General features: G+C 32.6%; 9 protein-coding genes across 9 annotated transcripts; 4 read left to right on the top strand and 5 right to left on the bottom strand.

Moving 5' to 3' along the window:
• Positions 1 to 445: 445 nt before the first annotated feature.
• On the bottom strand, positions 446 to 2,758 carry Tsp_12087 (anaphase-promoting complex subunit Cdc20). Its single transcript, XM_003372736.1, has 9 exons — positions 2,611 to 2,758; positions 2,031 to 2,324; positions 1,840 to 1,971; positions 1,557 to 1,765; positions 1,317 to 1,493; positions 1,090 to 1,245; positions 911 to 1,036; positions 689 to 806; positions 446 to 624 (listed from the first exon to the last, which is right to left on the bottom strand). Exons 1-9 carry the CDS (start codon positions 2,756 to 2,758, stop codon positions 446 to 448), a joined length of 1,539 nt encoding a protein of 512 aa, XP_003372784.1.
• Positions 2,759 to 3,147: 389 nt separating this feature from the next.
• Tsp_12086 (hypothetical protein) lies at positions 3,148 to 4,025 on the top strand. The gene is made up of 4 exons (XM_003372735.1): positions 3,148 to 3,196; positions 3,568 to 3,605; positions 3,658 to 3,899; positions 4,013 to 4,025. The coding sequence occupies exons 1-4, from the start codon at positions 3,148 to 3,150 to the stop codon at positions 4,023 to 4,025; spliced, it is 342 nt and encodes a 113-aa protein (XP_003372783.1).
• Positions 4,026 to 4,455: 430 nt separating this feature from the next.
• On the top strand, positions 4,456 to 4,800 carry Tsp_12085 (hypothetical protein). The gene is made up of 2 exons (XM_003372734.1): positions 4,456 to 4,531; positions 4,652 to 4,800. The coding sequence occupies exons 1-2, from the start codon at positions 4,456 to 4,458 to the stop codon at positions 4,798 to 4,800; spliced, it is 225 nt and encodes a 74-aa protein (XP_003372782.1).
• Positions 4,801 to 5,718: 918 nt separating this feature from the next.
• On the bottom strand, positions 5,719 to 6,202 carry Tsp_12084 (zinc finger protein). The gene is made up of 3 exons (XM_003372733.1): positions 6,079 to 6,202; positions 5,791 to 5,933; positions 5,719 to 5,751 (listed from the first exon to the last, which is right to left on the bottom strand). Exons 1-3 carry the CDS (start codon positions 6,200 to 6,202, stop codon positions 5,719 to 5,721), a joined length of 300 nt encoding a protein of 99 aa, XP_003372781.1.
• A 272-nt stretch (positions 6,203 to 6,474) lies between these two features.
• Positions 6,475 to 7,164, top strand: Tsp_12083 (hypothetical protein). The gene is made up of 5 exons (XM_003372732.1): positions 6,475 to 6,564; positions 6,707 to 6,736; positions 6,847 to 6,906; positions 6,948 to 7,059; positions 7,145 to 7,164. The coding sequence occupies exons 1-5, from the start codon at positions 6,475 to 6,477 to the stop codon at positions 7,162 to 7,164; spliced, it is 312 nt and encodes a 103-aa protein (XP_003372780.1).
• Positions 7,165 to 8,573: 1,409 nt separating this feature from the next.
• Positions 8,574 to 8,987, bottom strand: Tsp_12082 (hypothetical protein). Its single transcript, XM_003372731.1, has one exon. It carries the CDS (start codon positions 8,985 to 8,987, stop codon positions 8,574 to 8,576), a length of 414 nt encoding a protein of 137 aa, XP_003372779.1.
• A 3,060-nt stretch (positions 8,988 to 12,047) lies between these two features.
• On the top strand, positions 12,048 to 13,058 carry Tsp_12081 (hypothetical protein). The gene is made up of 3 exons (XM_003372730.1): positions 12,048 to 12,166; positions 12,406 to 12,793; positions 13,017 to 13,058. The coding sequence occupies exons 1-3, from the start codon at positions 12,048 to 12,050 to the stop codon at positions 13,056 to 13,058; spliced, it is 549 nt and encodes a 182-aa protein (XP_003372778.1).
• A 772-nt stretch (positions 13,059 to 13,830) lies between these two features.
• Tsp_12080 (conserved hypothetical protein) lies at positions 13,831 to 15,258 on the bottom strand. Its single transcript, XM_003372729.1, has 3 exons — positions 15,181 to 15,258; positions 14,463 to 14,708; positions 13,831 to 14,202 (listed from the first exon to the last, which is right to left on the bottom strand). Exons 1-3 carry the CDS (start codon positions 15,256 to 15,258, stop codon positions 13,831 to 13,833), a joined length of 696 nt encoding a protein of 231 aa, XP_003372777.1.
• A 1,365-nt stretch (positions 15,259 to 16,623) lies between these two features.
• On the bottom strand, positions 16,624 to 17,750 carry Tsp_12079 (Tau-tubulin kinase 1). Its single transcript, XM_003372728.1, has 3 exons — positions 17,607 to 17,750; positions 17,100 to 17,358; positions 16,624 to 17,060 (listed from the first exon to the last, which is right to left on the bottom strand). Exons 1-3 carry the CDS (start codon positions 17,748 to 17,750, stop codon positions 16,624 to 16,626), a joined length of 840 nt encoding a protein of 279 aa, XP_003372776.1.
• Between the last annotated feature and the right edge of the window lie 3,052 nt (positions 17,751 to 20,802).

Raw genomic sequence — 20,802 nt, 5'->3', positions numbered from 1 at the left:
ATTAAATACAATCTGCACGTGCACGTGTAAATGCAATGATGAATTTGCAATGAATTGCCAATGATGATATTTGAATGATCAAGCATTGAAATAAATTAAACAGCAATGGTCAGTCTACAGTAAAACACGATTTTCAAGTTTAAATGCAAATTGTATTTGTATTAAAATTTTAATATTTCAGATGATAAAATTCAAAGTAAAAACTGTAAAACTTAATGAAAATTAACTTCACATTTCAAATCAATTTACATTTCCATAATCTGTTATTTTCATTGTTGAATAAAGTAAAGCAGTGGAATACCTGCTTCAGTATATTCAACAACAACACTAATAATAATAATGATAATAATAATAATAATAATAATGATAATAATAATAATAAAAATAATAATAATAGCAATGGTAATAGTGATAAATAAAAATGAAATTATAAAACGCTTTTTCATCAAAGAAATCTCATTCGCTCAGTACATGCTTCTAAATCTTTCAGAAACTTTTCATTTGAGTGGCACACATCATCCGACGCAAAACAGTGCCACAAACGTATCGACTCATCTGCACCAGCTGAAATGACGTATTCATCACACGGAGACTTCACTACGTGCAAAATTCTATCGGAATGACCTGAAAATATATTTTTGAAATGTTTAAACTGGAAGAAAAACCACTTTGAAAATGCTTTGCACACCGTTCAATTTTGCAACCAAATGCATTTGGGGATATCTCCACATTAGCAAATTGTTCGACGGATTGCCCAAACCTGCTACAAGATCGCCATTACGCTTTGACCAAACCAAACCGGTAACCTTGGAACCATTAAAAAACAATCAGTTTATTTAATAAAATAAAACTCTCTTTCCATCTGCCGTTTATTTAAATAAACGAACTCATAAAAACTTTTTCAAAATACCTGCGCATCCACTGCTAGGGTGTTCATGCAACTTCCCAGTCCAACGTCCCAAATTTTTAACTGCTTATCTCGTGTTCCTCCTCCACTAGCAAGGATGTGACTCTTGGATGGATTCCATGACAGTGCCTAGAAGTAACATTGTCAATTTGAATTATTCTTACATAATCATTTTCTTTTACCTTCACCGCAGCTCTGTGTTCCTTAAATACGCAAAATGGATTGGCTAAGCCATTCGATGAATTAATTCCAGAATAAGAAAAAATATTCACAACATTATCATCTCCACCAGAAGCCAAATAAGACCCACTCGGTGACCAAGTCAAACCACATATTTGCTAAAAAACAAATTTTAATTTATATACTTGAAAGAGAAACTGGAGTTGATGACAAATAAAAAATATCTTACTGCTTTGTGAGCAGCCACTGAGATTACAGTACTTCCTTTGCAACGCATATCATGATGTAAAATTCGACCTTTTTTGTCGCCACTAGTCAACAGTTGATCACGCCAATCCATTGCTGCAATTCGTGCAGAAAAGCCTTCCATACGTCGAATCCGTTGCATCTGTTCCACATCCCACAGCTAAGAATTTAAATTAAATAAAAGTTCTTTTTCATCGTGTGTTTCTGGAAACAGGAAAAGTACTTCAACAATGTTCGAATCATAAGCCACAACCAGTGATAATCCATCTGGGGTAAACTTCACAGCCGTAATAAAATCACTATATCTGCAGGACTGACATAACAACTTAATCTGGCCAACTACATTTCCCGACTTCAACGTGCAACAAAATAATTCATTGTTCAGAGCTACAGCAAGACAATGACGACTGCTCCAGTCCAATATATTTAAATCTAAAAAGAGAAATTATCACTTCACTTAGATATTTTCACAAATTAAAAAACTAAATTTGAAAAAAAGCACGCACAAAAATCATTTAAAATATCTGGAGCATCCAAAATTTTTTCCGGTTCTTCAGGTACAGCACGGCAAAAATCGCGAATCCAACTTAACGATTCATCCTGAGCACCCTTCAACATCCGATTTCTAGTAGATACACCTTAAATATATTACATTAGTAAATAATAAGGCAGAAACGTAAAAACAATAAAAAGCTACCGCTTGAAGTCCCACATTGTTTACCAAATTCCAAAAGTCTCTTCGTTGTCAAAGCAGGCATTCCATCGCTTTCTTTTACTAAATCACGCTCTTCTAACCCAGAACGTAAGTAATATTCAAAGCAAAGTTCACGAAGATATCTAGGACTGTTGTTATGCTGAGGTTTCAAATTTGGACATTTACGTGAAGCGTGTTCATCCCCAAGTGGAATTTGAGGAATAAAACGGTCACTTGCCACAGACGATGATTTACTTTTATTCTTGATTCGACAAGGTGCCAACACAATCGACCTAGCTAAAACATTAAATTTTGATTAAAAAATCAAAACATTAGACCATTAAAAGCAAAATGATGAATAAAAATATTAACTATTTACTAAATCCAGATAAATAATTTATCCAAATTCAACACACAGCAAAAACAAAAACCAGTGTAAACAAAGGATCCTATGAATTGAAACAAATGAAACAATTTAACATAAAGTGAAAGCAATTACAAACTAAAAAAGCAAAATGCAAAATAAACATAAAATAACAAAGAAAAAATGAATGTAAACAAAAGATTTAAAAAATCAACTTACATCTACACTGATGACGTTTAGGAAAACGACCCGCCGATGGATTACGAGAACTCTTCAAAAAGCGGGAAACCAAAGGAGTACGTACAGTGCGCTTAGTTGAATGGGTGACATTCGCGGAGCAACCACGCTTCAACTTAAACTGTGACATTTTGAAAACCACAGCAACTGACACAACAGCAATAAAACAAAGCAAAGCACTAACGTTCAAAACTAAATATACTCAAAACAATGACAGTACGAAAACAATCAGGTTAATATTCTCATTATATTACTGTATTAGAACAATATTTAAATGTTGGGAATTAATTTTTTATTAAGATTTAATTATTAACATTAAATATTCAATAAATTAATTACTTAATTATTAATATTAATTTATTAAAAACGGGTATTCGCTGTTGTGACCAGAGGTACAGTATATCAATACATGATTATCTTCCCGACGGTAATGAAGATATATATATATATATATATATATATATATATATATATATATATATATGTTCCTTAAATATATATAGAATCTTGGAAACTTGTATGCTAGTCACTGGTTGCGTGAATGTGTCAGGTGGATTTGTACCGTGTGGTTAGTCAGTTGTGTTACGATCTTGGTTTCGATGTTTTTGCGCACCTGTTTTAGTTTGCATTGAATGAACTGTGTGAACAGTCAATTCAGTTTTGTTGATTCACGTTCGATTGTGCAAGGGAGACAATTCCGTGCGAACAGTCAGAATCGCGCCTGAGTGAATCAAAAATACAGTCCACTAAAATTGAGGTTGAAGTTCGCGTCATCGTCTTCTCAACATTCGTTACTTTTAAATTTACAAATAGTTCAAGTATGATATAATTATAATCATATTTCTTTTTATAATTAGAAAATGATAATGTCATTTTGATGCAAAAAGGATTACCAAAATTTCTTAAATTATTAAAAAAATTAATTTCTTATTATTACAGTAATTGATGAAAAGAAGAATCTAGATTATTTTGAAGTGGTAATATTATGAGTTTATTTTAAAAGTTTCTTTTTCACCTTATCAATAATAGCGGTTACTTAGCCTCCCAGTTAGTCTTGGTAAAGACGTTATCGCTACATTCGGCATTTTGATCTACGTCGTTGGTCGTTCTGAACGAAGACATTCAGTAATGGTCAGCGATTATTATTCTATGAAAAGTACTGTAAAACTCGGATCAAATGTGTTGTCCATTACAGTTCAGCAACCGTCTTCTGCCAATTTTGCAATGAAACTGATGAAAATATTAACACTGAAGTGGCTGCTCTTCAAACGGTACAAAAGTTTTAAACTATTTTAAAGTGAAATTCAGTGCTTTATATTTTAAATGTTGCGTTCAAAAATCCATATAAATAATATTGTATAATAAATAATATTTTTTATTTCAGGAAATATTTTTAATATAAATCATTCTTAAAGAAATAATATGTCACGATTATTATTGCCACAATGTTTGATTTTTGACAGTGCGTTGTGAAAATTTTTTTCATTAACTGTCATTCCTTGCGTGTCTTTTGCTTTTCAATTTTACATCTTAGACTCCGTTGGCTGTGCATTACCTATACACAAAGCCGATGGCTACTTTTTCACAGCTGCTGTTATGTTTTCAATGAAGTTTTATTATTGAGATAAATAAAGCTGATTGGCGAGACGTGTTTCTCATTTGGTAGATTGATCAGACATTGAATATAAATAAACCAATATATTTGTAAATTTTATTCACCTTGCTGCTTGAACTCTGTCATAGCTGCTGCAGCGAACCAGTGCTTTAAGCAAACAAGTGCATTTCAAATTATGCATAAAGCAGCTGAAGACTAATGACCTGTGAGCCATGTACAAATTGCAATATTCACCTGTTGCATCATGCACTTCGAAACAATCTCGTGTTGTTGCTAATGTTTGCTGCAGTGAGAAATTGAAACGCATTTACATATAATTTACGCCTATGTAGCATTTTCTGTTCATCATAGCACGGTTAATATATTTGAATTTTCTGCAATAAATATATTTGCATAGTCTCATTTCAGAACAGTGCCAAAGGAACAAGTACACGCTTATTACTGCTTTGAATCCAAAACCCATGTACAAAACGGTGAAAACAGCACAACAATCCCCTGACAACTGTATTTTAAACAAATGCGAACGTTTCATATTTGAAGTCACATCGCTAGAGTAATATAGAGAAAAGTATTCATAATTTTGGAATTTACTTTTTTCTCGTCACTTCAATAAACAACAAAAGACAATATTCAAATTTATAAAGCACCTTTCAATCCCGTCTTTTAGAATGGTTTGTTAAATTGAGATGAATTTGAATTCAAATAACAGAAAAGTTAATTAAAAATTTTATGCCGTTATTACGTTTCATAATAAAACAAATTAAATATGAAAAATATTAAAGAATGCTAATAATTCATAAATACATATATAATGAGTGAATTGAATAATTGAAAAAGAAAGTCATTTTGTTAATGAAATTTTCACTGTCTTATTGATGTCATTTTTAAATTTTTCTTGAAGATCAGTATATATGTGTTTTAATGTGACAACAGCGTTTAATTTGTAGAATTAAACTTTCAATTGTTCATTTTTGTTCAGCCGAATATGTCGCTCAGATAAACTGCTTTTTGCTTGCTTGAATGTCTGATTCGATGGAAGCAGTGATCAAAACTAGCGATGATGCCGTCGTTTCAGAATGCGGATATTCGCTGTCCTGCTGCGTTGGTGGACTATCGAGAAGCATTTGGATTCTCTGGAGTCATGAACGACCAACTAAATTTGAAGGAAACTGACTTAAAGAGATGAAGCGGCTTGAAATTGTGGCAACTCATTCTGATTTATTTAAAGCAATGGTTCGCAACTCCTGTGAATGCACAACCCCCTCTAATGAAAGTTGTGCAGTTCATGCCCTCCCCTCTAAAAAAAGTATCTTGTCTGTCTATCTTGGTTATCTGTCTGACATTTCATGTCTGACATATCGAAGATATTTGCCCCCTCCCCCTTAATGAAAATTGTGCAGTTCATTCTCCCTTCGAAAAAAGTATAGCGGTATATATTCTGTGTACGCAAAGCAAATTTTTGCTCAATGGTTACATCAAGCCAACCTTGTTTCCACAGTAAAACATTTCTGAATGATTTACAATAAAATTTTAATGACAGTACTCACAATGCTATTTGCGACGATGTTGTATATTCTTGGGGAATTAGGTGATAAAATACACTGTAAGTCGCTTTCAATGTTTAACTTGCTGCGATGCTGCATATGAAATGCCATAAGTGCGGAGAATCCCGTTACACAAAGGTACGTTGCTGTGAATAGAACCAATATACGAACTAAGATAACCAGAAAGAAAAGTTAGCAAAAATTTAGCACGAAGTAGACCAAACTGAATTTCTAACACTTATGCGAGACTAAAAATTCTAACTTCTCACGCTCCCCCTGGAACCTGCCTACGCCCCCATAGGGGGGCGTGCCCCCCTGGTTGAGAACCACTGCTTGAAAGTGATCGTGAATATAACCGCTCCGTTGGAGGAGCCGACGAAACCGTTGCAGTATTTTTTTCCAAAAATCCCGTCATGCTGATGTGTGAAGATAATGAAAATACCAACAGCTGTCGATGTGCAGTAGTGATGAAGAAGAAGCTCTATTGTGCTGAATGTACAACATTATTTATTAACTATTAGTTCATTTTGGTATATGATGAGGAAGGCTGCGGGGTGCAGTGTGTACGGATTTATAAGTGAAAACCGTGATGGATGAAGCTGATCGCGATGAATCCTGCCTTATAGTTGAACACATAGACAATAAAATGCAGCAAAAGGCTCATCTAAAAAACATAATGGTGAAGAAATGAAACGCATCCGTGTCTCATGCGGTGAAGAAACCTACACTGCGTCTGTGGAGCCATCTGCATCTGACCAGTTTTTGGTTTCGAAGCGGGTGTGAACCGACTGTGTTGAAAATATTGTGATAAAGAATTTTAAAAGTAATTAATTAAAAGAATATTTAATAAATGTAATAAACATATTGAATTTGCATTTAAATGTTCTGTAGAATCCTACGTTTCGAATGATATTTTTAGAAGCGTGCATTAACCTATCACTCTGCTAACGTTCGTGATTGATTTATCACCACAGCTACCGTTGTTTCTTGTGGTAAAAAATAAACAATTGATATTGTTATTATTATTATTGAATATGAGAACAATAGTCAATTATTTAGTTGGGCTTTGGTTCGTGGGAGAGGGAAGTCGTTGTATCAGTTCGCTCGTATATGCCTGTTGTTTGATTGTATATTTAATAAAATCTACTCACAATTATCAGATACAAAGCGAGATTTGTAAAATTCAGATCTGGCGTAAAAGAAGACAGTTAGCTGCAGAATTTAATTGTCAACAATCAAGTGTAGTACGATTGCCCTTCGAGTCTACTACATGTTCAACTATTTTTTTGTATTTTTGCGGAACATGCCACATTAGGAAGAACTTTCCATTTAAATATATTGAAAATCTCCAATTCAGTTGTAATCCCAATTGTGTAAAACTAATCAAACGGTACTTGGAAAATAATAGAGGAATACAAAATAAAAAGCAATAATCAATTAATCCTCAAATAAAACTGATTGTTTATCTATAGCTATTTAATAAATAAATAGAAGATTTCTGTATATGAATTCATACTTATGAATTTTTATGAGTCTCTATGACAATGACTCTATGAGACATTGTGAAGCTTCATTTTTATTGATGATAGCAACAAAAAATTCAGGGAGATTTTATTCTGATTTTAATAGCAAAACACAGCCCTTGAATCGATATTATTCATTCGACTCACAGGCAAAAGTATTTCCTCCTGTGATACTTTTCAATTCATCTTTTCTCTTCGGTGAGGCTTATTATTTCACTTTGCTCACACTATTATTAGAGCTTTAATGCGTCTCATACACTTTGACATGTGTGAAAGCTGTTTTGAAATACCCCGTCTTATTATGGGATTCGAACACACATAGCTTCTGCAGAAGACATGCACTAATCCGCATGACTAGCACGCATACAATTTGAAAGTGAACGATGCTAATATATATAGTTTAGTTCATATTATTTTTGGTGTGCTAAAAAAAGCAATAAAAATAATAATAATTACTATTATCGCTTTTAATATTTTAACACATTTGCCTGTTTTTTTTAACTTTTTATTGTTCTTCTTTCTGTAAAGCGCACTAATAGGAACATCAAAAACTGTGTTTGTTCATTATTTGAAACTACTGTTGAATTTAATGTTTTAATAATGTCATGACTTTTTTGCTTTTTCCAAGCACTGCTGCCATCGGTGTTAATCAAATAGCAACGTTCATAATTTACCATCGCATTTCACAATCCAATATTTGTATAATTAAAATAACGGTATAGTTATGATATGTAAATTTCAAGAATTGCATGATTATTGTAAATAGGTTATCTGCCGCATTTCTATAGCAAACTAAATTTCAGTAAATACGGCGGTGATTGAAGATCAATATAATGTACATTTAAAAACTAAGTGTATTCTTTGTGGTGCAGGTGATATGCTAATTTCAATAAAATAAAAGACTTATGTTATTTTGTTCTGACTACAAAATCCAAAATGAGATATTTTCAAGGTTTGGTAAATTGTTGTATTGGATTACACAATCTTCAACCATGTAGCACAATTGGAATGTGTTCATTTAAATAACAATTCAAGTTTATAATGCTGAATTTGCATGGCACATTTATCTCTTTCTCTACGTTTAATTTATAGCCCATAATAATATTTCAGTAAAACACAAACAAACAATTATTATTATTTATTTCGATAAAGAATTAAATATATAAATGAAAATTAAATATGACATCTATTAAGAAATAAATGATCTTTAAAATGTAAATATAACAAAAAAATAAGTGGAGTTAAAGAATCATCAGACACTAGTTAGAGATGAATTATTTTCAGCATAACATCCGTTGGTGGTAAATTACGGTTCTCTCTGGAAATTATCACTGGCTTCATTTGCACCATTATTCTATTCAACGGTGGATCTCTTCTCACAGCAACAATCTTCTTACACGCCATTTGTTGCGCATTGCGGCCACAGAGATATTCGCCACTTGGAACTTTGGAATAAAATCGAAGTGGAACCGATTTGAAACAGCCGATATCTTTTAATACTTGATTGTGCCGTATTTCCCTACGACGTCTCCAATCGGTATTTTTCGCCTTTCGGTACAGCAAAATTAAGTAGAAAATGGCGACCACCATCGCGATCCATTGGATCACTGCTGCCATCCTAATCACATACTGAAACCGTTTTACGAACTCGCAATTGAACATTCGAGAATCAAGCATTCTGAAAGAGAACGAAAATTACAAAATTTTACCCTCTAAATTGTTCACTTACTTGACGTCAGAGGAGCGTCCTGTTCGTCAAAAAAGGCAAAACTGATTGCAAATCCCGTCAATCGCTGCTTATATATAGCTAGAGTTTAATGTACTTTAAACGTTTTTTGTTTTAAATTTGATCAATGAAGCTTTTTGTTTAAATTTACCTCCAATGTATATATACTTTAAATTTACTCTAAATTAACCCTTTGATGAATTGTTGGGGTGTAGCACACCCCAGGCGGCTTTGTTTTCGATGCAGTTTGTCAATTTTTATTTTTATAGTCTGAAGCTTTGTGACAACTCTTTTGAAACAATAAGATATATTTTGAAAAGAAATGCAATATTTCAGATATTTTTGTTTGGTCTATAGAACATCGTAAATTTAAAAAATACATTGTTGGGTTCTTGGGGTGTGGCATACCCTCACTTTACAAAAACACGTGTGAAAAGCTTAAAATATCTTCAATTATTATGAAAGTTGCTTTAATAGATTGTAAAAAGATAGTTGTATATGACGGCATTGAAATATTTTCAATTTTAAAGATTTTGAAGCCTTTTATTGGTAAAAACTGCGACAAAATTATCGTTAAAAAATCGTCATTTTTTAGTTTTTTTCTTCGTGTAGACTATGTTTTGCAATATTCATAAAACAAGTAACAGAGTTGAGTGCAACACGTTATTCTGCAAATTTTGAGACTACAATAGAGATCTGTAGTCATTTTTTGGTGCCCTAATGCGACTTCGTTTTGCTAAGCCATTTCTGTGGTTTTAGCTTAAACATATGGAAAAGTGTTGAGCAGGAAATCTAATGTGGGATGTGGAACACCCCAGGAATCCAACAACGTGCCCAACGCCAACAATCCATCATAGGGTAAAGCATGTCATACTGCAGAGAAACGTACTGCTGTTTTTATCGCTCTAGTGATGCTGGAAAATTTTCTTTTTCTCCAATTCATACGACTTGCACCAACTTGCTTTGACTAACTGTGGTGAATTTTGAAATGTATAAAATTTTGAAATAATCAATAATTCAGTCAAAAGAAAAATCTTTTCTTTAATTCTTATATATCAAATTTTCAGAATGCCGATGACATGTTATGCTTAACTGTATAATGAAAAACGAAAGTGTATTTGCGCAAAACAGTCTGCTCATTAGCACAAACGTGAAGAAATAAAATTACAAAAACAAGTCATTATTTGAACAATAAATCTAAAACTGTGAAGAAGCATTGCTTTTAATCACCAATATCACTTCTTTATTACCATATGTAAATTGAGACATCTTTTTAAATTTTCTTCTTGAGAATGTACACAGGAAATTCTCAGCAAATGTAAAGAAGTTAAACACTAGTTATGAGCAATCTTACTTTAGAATAGCTGTAATTACTTTAACGCAATAAAAGTTATTTTAGATTTATTTAGATTTATTGTTCAAATAATGACCTGTTTTTGTAATTTTATTTCTTCACGTTTGTGCAAATGAGCAGACTGTTTTGCACAAAAACACTTTCGTTTTTCTCTACAAGCGCTTTGGAATTCTTCAAACATATAGTATACAGCTTTGTGTTACAACAGCAGCCCACAATCAGTATAAATCAACAACAAATAACATAAATAATAATCAGCAACAGCAACTAAATCTGAACTATATTACATTATATACAATGGGGAAAATGAACTATACAATAATAATGAACAAAGTACATACAAGGTGCTATAATCGTAGTTGTTCAGGAGTATGACACGATATGGCACTTGAAAAATATTCTACATTAATTTTATTACAATGCAATCTATTCGTAACTGCAGCTACCCGTCGCTGCTGGACTCTGTAACTCCAACATTTGTCATTGCAGTTTGTGTGCTTCAGGGAGTAGCACTGACCTATGTATACTAATTTTTGTATGTTCATATTTGTAGTTATGAATTGAATTACATCATTGAATGCTTCCATCATTTAAAAAATATCAAAGCAACGATACGGAAAAGAGCACAAGGAAGTTCACGCTATACACAGCAATTAGAGAAAATAGCATTTGCAGTGTTCAATTTTCTTTTAAATAGCTAATGCACCGTTCCGGTTGATTTGTTTTGCCCAGGTAGATGCGTCTAGCTTTATGCCCAACAGGACTTTACTTCCTGCTTAATGGTGTACTTGTCGCTTACTGCAGCATGAGTAATAACGGAATCCATTTCCTTGTCTATTTCCGTCTCAATTTCCAGTGCATTGCCGTCCTGTCCAGAAAGCCATATCCATCAGAATTTAACAGATTTCTGATGAGTAGATAAAGGCGATTTTAGTACAATGGGGAAGTGTGCAATTGATAAATTGTCCACAGTTGCAGTTTTCAACTAAAACTGGGAGTGGTGATTGCTGAATGTTAACACTGAAATATTTTATCATTTCGGTTGTAGCGCTCTTTGAAAATGTTTCTCTTTTGCAAAAGAATTTAATCTTTCCAATCTTTCTTTCCAATAGCTCCTGTTCACCAGTGTTATTATTTTCATTTTTATGTTGTATTTAAATAAAAAAATGAAACCTTTACTTTTGTTTAAAATATAAATTTGTAGTTATACATTTTGCGTAAATTGTGTTAAATGTGTTTCTCAATTTCAAAACCCCAAAAAATGATTAGAGATCTGAATTTTAGTCTCAAAATGCGCAGAATAGCGTGTTATACTCAACTCTGTTACTTGTCTCATGAATTTTGCGAAACATAATCTACACGAAGAAAAGAACTAAAATGACGATTTTCTAACGATAATTTCGTTGCAATTTTTACCTATAAAAGTCTTCAAAATTATTAAAATTGAAAATATTTCAATGCCGTCATATACAACTATTTTTTTTACAATCTATTAAAGCAACTTTTATAATAATTGAAGATATTTTAAGCTTTTTACACGTGTTTTTGTAAAGTGAGGATATGCCACACCCCAAGAACCCAACAATGTATTTTTTAAATTTACGATGTTCTATAGACCAAACAAAAATATCTGAAATATTGCATTTCTTTTCAAAATATGTGTTATTGTTTCAAAAGCGAAGTCACAGAGCTTCAGACTATAAAAATAAAAATTGACAAACTGCATCGAAAACAAAACCGCCTGGGGTGTGCTACACCCCAACAATTCATCAAGGGGTTAATTTAGAGTAAATTTAAAATATATAAACATTGGAGGTAAATTTAAACAAAAAGCTTCATTGATCAAATTTAAAACAAAAAAACGTTTAAAGTACATTAAATTCTAGCTATATATAAGCAGCGATTAACGGGATTTGCGATCAGTTTTGCCTTTTTTGACGAACAGGACGCTCCTCTGACGTCAAGTAAGTGAACAATTTAGAGGGTAAAATTTTGTAATTTTCGTTCTCTTTCAGAATGCTTGATTCTCGAATGTTCAATTGCGAGTTCGTAAAACGGTTTCAGTATGTGATTAGGATGGCAGCAGTGATCCAATGGATCGCGATGGTGGTCGCCATTTTCTACTTAATTTTGCTGTACAGAAAGGCGAAAAATACCGATTGGAGACGTCGTAGGGAAATACGGCACAATCAAGTATTAAAAGATATCGGCTGTTTCAAATCGGTTCCACTTCGATTTTATTCCAAAGTTCCAAGTGGCGAATATCGCTGTGGCCGCAATGCGCAACAAATGGCGTGTAAGAAGATTGTTGCTGTGAGAAGAGATCCACCGTTGAATAGAATAATGGTGCAAATGAAGCCAGTGATAATTTCCAGAGAGAACCGTAATGTACCACCAAAGGATGTTATGCTGCAAATAATTCATCTCTAACTAGTGTCTGATGATTCTTTAACTCCACTTATTTTTTTGTTATATTCACATTTTAAAGATCATTTATTTTATTATTGATGTCACATTTAATTTTCATTTATGTATTTAATTCTTTATCGAAATAAATAATAATAATAATTGTTTATTTGTGTTTTACTGAAATAAAATTATAAAAATTATAACAATATACTCTCAGGATACCGTTGCCCGTCCCATTCACTTCGTTGACAAATTGTAAGGGATTCAAAAAAATAACACGATGAATGATGAGCGTATAGTGCGGCAAATGTACATCATGTATGAAGGTAATAACATCACAGAAAAAATCTGAGCAACCGGATGGTTTGCTTGGCCAACACAAAAATGCATGCCTAGGGGAAATTCATCGTGTACTTCACTTCAGGAAGGAGCTCGGCTGGATAGTTCTACCAAACCTACCATATTCGCCCCATGATTCAGCACTGTCAGATTATCATCTTTTCTGGTCGCTGCCCAGCGTTCTGCATTGCGTTTCATTTAACAACGATGTTTAACTGAAAACGTGGTTCCATGAATTCTTCGAGTCAAGACTTTGTGATTTCTATCATCAACTCATTGATAAGCTAGCGGAACGATGGCCGGATTTGGTGAACAGTGATGAGAATATAATTCTTGTTTGATTTGTTAACATTTTAAATGAAAAATAAACGTTGACTGCTTTAATTACATAGTATATTATCACCAGTTATCAGATGCTCTTGCAGAGTGGTTAACTGTAGTGCCAACTGTACCCTGGCCCTGGAGGACCCGCCCTCGCTGGAACAGCCGATCTTGCCTAGAAGCCAGCCCACTGCACATCGGCAACGGAACAAGCCGGAAATGATGACAGAAGCATCGCAATTTATGTGACCCTTCCATATTTAAATTCCATACATTTCATTAACAGTTCAATGTTCACTGTTTCAAATTGTAGTTCCAATGCAAATATCTGTTCTTATAATTTTATTGTATGGTTTAAATTCCAAGTGGACTCAATATAAATTTGCAAATGATTTTGAATGGCTAGACAGGCGATCGCGGGCCTTCACCACGGTTCGTCGCGGGTTGGCCTGATATTGCACTCCCTGCAGGATCGTCGTATGTTTCCCTTGGGGAAAATACAAAGAGAAGACAAAATAGCGGCTGTACAGTTCCAGACCAAATGGATGTGAATTAAAGCCACCTGAGTTGTAGCCGCCATTTGTAAAAGAGCGACAGCAGAATTGAAGCGGCGCCGAAGTCCAGCAAAAGAGATCACTCTCGCTTCCCCAGTGACCGTGTCTCCTACGAAACTCAGTACAGTATATAAGTCTCTTGGCAAACTGATTACCGGTTGAATTCAAACTTGAGAACTTCAATGGTTTCTGCAATTCAATTGAAGAAAAGGCAGGTGCATTTCAGTGTAAGTAGGCATAGTATACCACGTTTTTGGAAGTATTTTTTACGAAATGGTTTTACGTCAGAATCATTCATTGAGTGGTGAAGATGGAAATTTCTGTGCGATATCTATTATTTTGCTTGCTTTTGAGCTAGCGTTACTCTCAATTTTATTTACTCAACCCAATTAAAAATTGCTTGTTTGTTTTGAATGCTGTGGAGTTTTGATTGCCTGCGCGCAACCTACCCTCGCACAAAACGTGCCCCATACATAGAAAATTTTTACAGAACGTCGAATGATGGCGTAAGTTTTTCTTCGGTGCCTTTGACATCTATCATGACGGGGATTTACGCATTCATGAATAATCCCACATGCTGCAGTTCTATGCAACAACCGGTTTGGGGAATAATTGGAATTTACATCAAGCGACCCCAGCGAAGCGAATAGGTATAAGCACATTTTAGTAATTTTAATAAAGGTTTCTCTCAAAAACTATAAATTTTATGAAATGAATCTAATATTTGTATTTTCTTGTATTGGAATTTAACGAATAGTAACTGTTATTTGTAAATTATTAAGAGAGTAACTTGCTTTGATGTCAGCTTCTAATATTTTGAATATTATACACTAAAATATCATTTTGCATTTTCTGCATCAACTCTACTGAATTCTGATAATCTGACAAAGTGCCTGCCGGTCGTTCTCAACTGCATGCACATCTTGCGTCTGTCATTCCTTTGCACGCACGCGGTGCTGAACTAGTCATGATAACAACAACGACAGCTTCAATCGTTGCATAGTCAGTAAAGCAGGCTATTGCAAAACGCAATTTCACGCTTCTACGTGTGCAGCAACTTCAGCAACAGATCAAGATAAAAATGAACGGCTAGTTTTATACTAGCGTGAGGGTTGTGTTGCTCCGCTTTTCGTCGAAAATTCACCCGCGTAGTCTCTTTTCGCTCACGCCGACCGTGATTGGTAGACACGGAATTTTCCAATTGATCGATGGAGTCTCTTTTTGCTCACGCCCGGCAATATTCATCTTGTATTGTATAACTGCTGACTTTGATTCGAACTTTTTTCATATCTGATATGTTTTACATTTTTTATTTACCAAATTGAGCAGTGCTAGAATATATGATAAAATTTTGCGTGGAAAAAATCATCTTCACCTTAAAAGCTGTTAGAATTGGGCATGTGATGCTGCATGCTAATGGAGTAGTTCTATATATTTTTTGGTAATGAAATCTTTTTATCCATAAAAGTATATGCATCAAGGTATGTAATGTTATTGTAATAACTGCTCATAATTATATTGCTTATAAGATTGTTATATTTATTAAATAATTAATTGATTCACAAAAATAGAATTCTGCGTATTTTATTTTCAAGTAAACGCTGCATGTATACATAAATGAATTCTGCGCAATGCAATCTGGACACGAATAAATGGAATTATGCAACATTTTACGAGCTGTATTAATCTCTCTGTTGTTTTTTTATATACTTGATAAAAAATTCTAATACGCCTTCTTTATAATCAACATTGCGAACATATAAGTTTGCATCGCATTGACAGATTGTTAGCAAAACAATTGGCTTTTTAGGAAGAAGGAAATCCAGCGTTTTTAGTACATCATTCTGCACGACGATGAATGTCAATTAGCTGTGTCATATTTAGTTGGTAAAGTAAGTTACTTTTGAAATTATTTTCTTATTAATTTTTACAGTTTCAGTTAATATTATTGAAATGGAGTCGATTGATGTTTCCTGTGATACAGATTAAGAGTTCAGTCAGGTGAATATATTTTTATGGATAGAATATTTCAGAATGTTTGTTTCGTTTGTTTAACAGTTAAAACATTATTTTATTGCATGGATAAAGCATAAATACCAGCAGCTCTGGTGAACGGTGCACAAGAAATTCACCTAAAATTTTGAAGAGATCTTTTTATTATTTAGTCTATTGCAATATGTGGCTGAGATTAGATAGAAGCATATTTGTGAGATTTAACAAAAAACTGTCACTCGAAGCTAGCGATGAATGTTATTTTAGAATAACATTGAACGATGTGAACAGTACAGTAATAAGTAAATGTAGGGAAATTTATGAAAACATTTTTCCAGTTAAAATATTCGGTTTTTTGTTAATTGCTTTATTGCTTCTGTTATGCGTATGAAATAAATACAATTTTAAACGGGGAAAGAAAAGCATAAGGAAATTTTGAAAAATCAGAATGTACTGATGAAACGTTATCATCACTATAAATAATATGTGATATATTGAAGTGACATTATTGATTGAAAGAAGGTATGGCATGAAGATAAATGTTCATAAATGAATACACTTTAATCATTACATAAAAAATGATATAGCATGCAAATAATTTAAAAATTATAAATTGATTCAGTAGTTTATACCGTGATCTCGCTTCAGAATCATTTTTAGCTTTCCAATAAGGTTTTCGTATTTTGGTTCTTCTTCATAATTCATTTTACTAACGGTTTCATATATTTCAGTAAATTCTTCAGGCAAATTCTTTAACCACGTTGTTGATCTGAAGTTCTTTCTCTTGATTTGTCCGCAAAGCTTCATATTATTTTTATATGGTTTCCATGGTAGGAAACCCCCGTAAAATTCAACGACCATGTAAAACCACGATATCAGGTCATCATGCCGGCCAAGTTCCTTTTCATCAAAGGCATTCGGTGATGCGTATTCCGGGGTTCCATAAAAGAGTGGAGCCTTACGCGCTGGACGCAGTGAACCGTCTTTGAAACGGTACTGCCTCGCAATACCAAAATCGAGAAGGTAAATTTTATCAGCGCTTCCTGTGAATTCAACTGCAAAATTTTCAGGCTTTATATCTCTGTGGATAAAACCTGCTTCATGTACTTCTCTGATCACTTCAATGCATTGAATACTAATCTTGAGTGCATCCACAGGAGGCAGGTGTTTGCCACGAAAAGAATTTTTGTAATCTTTCAAGTTTCTTCCAGTGAGGTTCATAATAATATAGTTGACTTTGTTATCGCTTCCGCAAGCAATTAGCTGACAGATACGTGAGCTTTTACCCTGAAGTGCCGACAAAATTTTAGCTTCTGTCCGCATCACTTTTTCGCCGTCCCTTCCCACCTGAACCTGTAATTTAAAGAAAATGTTGGACAAGGAACATTGGTCTAATACAAAATTCTAAGTAAAATCATTTGAGATTTAAAATTTCATCAATTTTCAGTACATTGCATTTGAAAATTGCAAAAATAATATATAATTAAATTTTTTTCAAAACGCGTAATTTCATATTATCCATGATACAAGGAGCACACATTTTGGTTAATTGATATATAATTTATGGATTCGCTATCAGCTAGAAATATATACTTTTTTACCTTTGCAGCGTAACGACTTTCTTCATCACCCACTTCTGAAACTTTGTATACGGTTCCGAAACCGCCCGCACCGAGACGCTGAAGTATCTGCCACTTGTTATCTATCACATCCGGAAAATGAAGATTATTACAAAGCATCGGCATGAGCCGCCACACAGCAAACAAAACAGCAATGAAATGACTGAGTTTTCTCGTGAGCTTTAAACGTAACTTGTATAAATTAAAAAACGGAGTGCAGGTTTTAAATTTAAAAGTTTAAGTAACATGCTGTACATCCGTAAAATGGAATCATTATTTTTTAAAAGGAATATTAATATTAAACATAAAGTAACTTACGTAATACAGAATTATTTGAATTATGGCAGTTTACTTAATATATTTATAATGGCTAGTGACAACATATATGCACAAAATATAAATGTGAACAGACGACAAATTTTCATTGTCGAAATAGAAACCTAATATACATGAATAATAATATAACACTGATCAACAGTGAATATTAATTAACAGACAAAATGAATTGAATGCTGTTCAGGAAATATATTTTCTTGTATCAAATGACGGTGCATTAAAATGTTATTGAAAATTTATTGGAAGTTTTTAGAAAAAAATATAAAGATAACTTAAAGCCCATTCAACGAAAAATTACAAACCTTTTAAACGTATCTAAAACAGTAAGCATTGCAGTTATAATATTTTTGAAAATCTGTGTTTCAGGTAGTTGAATTAAATTAATTAGAAAGATTTGTTAAGCATTTTCAATCTTGTCAACTCAATTCATGATTTCTTGTTCATCGGGGTACTATCTACCAAATGGGGCTATGAATGATTAAGGAAAACAAATGGTCATAATATATTGAAAACAAATTTGTAGATTAGCCATAAAAGTTTATTTTATTGATTTTCAATTTTTACGAGCAAAAAAATGTCAATTCTAATATCAATTGCTCCTGCATATTCTTTTGTAGGTAATACAGTATCCCTGATTTTCAAAATTTCTTCTTTAAAGAATACTCACAATACAGTATGGAAATTCATCTAAAATAAGAAATCCCTATTACATATTTGATACAATTTTACATGTTTTAACTCTACAAATACTAAATGTGTTATAGTGCGTTTTAGCAAATTGTTTATTCGACCAAAATTACGATGTTATTGCAAATTAGATGGCAAGCAACAAAGGTAGCATAAAACTTGCACAATATTGTCAACATCTTCAACGAAACATTTTTCTAATTCGTTACATTTTTACATGGGTAAAGTTATTTTCTTTATTATAATTATGAATTGTGGGGATAGTGAATATTAATGAATAACTCCCAATAATTAGCAATTATGTTAGCAATTTTGTTTTCTCAGATTGTGATAAATGATAAATAAATAGAAATAAGTAAGACAAGTATTTGAATGGCTTTAGAATTACGCATCGTCGTTGAGCTTTAAGAAAGTTTAGCACCGGCAGTTTTCTTGTGTTATATGATAGTTATTTAACCATTTTTGGATTCTGTTTATTTAAAATGTACTGGATAATTCTTGCTGCAGCTTCACACAGCATGTTAAAGTGACATATTGAATTTGATCAAAAGATCAGAAAATTTTGATGCAAAGGATTTCATAGAAAAGATGCTTAATTACCAGTAAATGAAACTGTTGAGCATAATAAAATATTACTGTTTTATAATTCTTGAAATTTCATCTTGAAAGTTATCGAATAGATTTGTGTGAATGCATTTTGAAATTTCAAAATAGTAGTGCAGTATAAATGAATAATATAATAATTTTATTTTTTCTGTCACGCTGAGAATAAGCTATCCAAAATAAGATGAAATTAGACGTTGAAGCTTTATGCAACGAGGCGAGGTTGTTTAACGCATCGGTTTTCAAAATTAAGCTTTTTAATTTTCATGAAAAAGTTGTCCTATGAAAAATGATACGCTTGCTTGCTTGCTTAACGTTATTTGCTGTGGGCTGATCAATATTCATGAAGTGAACTTCAGTTTAAGCAACTTCAGTTTTACAGGTTATAAGCTTATCCTTGTTAAAGATTATTTCTTTCACAGGAAAACAGCTTGTTACTTCGTATTATTTTTTTATGTATTTACAAAATGATTCATTGTAACATAATCAAGCGCAAACTGAAGATGGCTTACATAGTTTATAACATAATTAATGTTGTCAATGTCTATGAATCATTAATTATTCTTAGAGAAGGAAATGTTATTTTTCTTTCTGAGTTTATTACAAATGGAAAATGTAAAATTCCATTTGACTAAAAATTGGTGAACGTAAAAAATGGGCAATAAATAGTTTAAAAGAATTTGCATCGACTTAAATGTTTAATATCAATGTAGATTTTTTTCTGATTGTTTTGAAGGGGTGTATATATATTAAAATCATTTATAATTAATTGTTTTATTGTATATTTTCTGTGAAATGTACTTTTTCCGTTTTTAAAAGTGATTTTTTCAATCTAAAATACGAAGTCTTAAAAAGTAATTTCTGAATAATTTTTTACGAAGTTTAAGATTTTTTATTTAGACAGTTTAAAGTTCACTTGGCATGTATTATAACTAAATTGTAGATTTTTTATTTATCAAACTTTAAAGTATTAGATGATAAATAATGCTTATGTTTTGATAATTTATGTATGCATTGATAATTTATGACAATCTTTTACATTGATTTCAACTTTTGAACATTATAAGGCAGTTCTTAACTTTGATGATACATGATTTGCCGATTGTAATGGTTATTAAAAATACTTTATTGCTTAATTTATTCGAATTATGTTATTGGAAGGCAAACAGAAATGATACTTGTTTTGTTGACATCGAAATTTGTTTGTGAGAAATTTCTCTATGTATTTGCTTTTCAGGTAACGTGCAGCAAAATTTTGTCTTGCCCGTAGAGGGAACAATGGACATAGTATTTGTTCACCGATGAATTTTATGTAAATTTGTTTGTGAGTGCTGTTCATTTGCTTTTGCGACATCAGTTGTAATAATTGTTGGCTAACGATATGCTGATAGTGAATGTTGTTCCGTTTTCAATGAAAAGACGGTCTTATGCCCATAAAGTAGATTTGATTTTTTGCTTATTTTATTATAATTTCTAGAAAATTCTCGACCAGGAGAAGACGCTTGTTTAGTTAAGTTACGCGTATCTTCACTTATTTTGTAATTGCTAAAAG

This window comes from Trichinella spiralis (assembly GCF_000181795.1).
Source record: "Trichinella spiralis strain ISS 195 chromosome Unknown Scfld8, whole genome shotgun sequence".
Taxonomy (NCBI): Eukaryota; Metazoa; Nematoda; class Enoplea; order Trichinellida; family Trichinellidae; genus Trichinella; species Trichinella spiralis.
The sequence above is the reverse complement of the archived record's forward strand: the minus strand, read 5'-3'. Positions and strand labels throughout refer to the sequence as shown.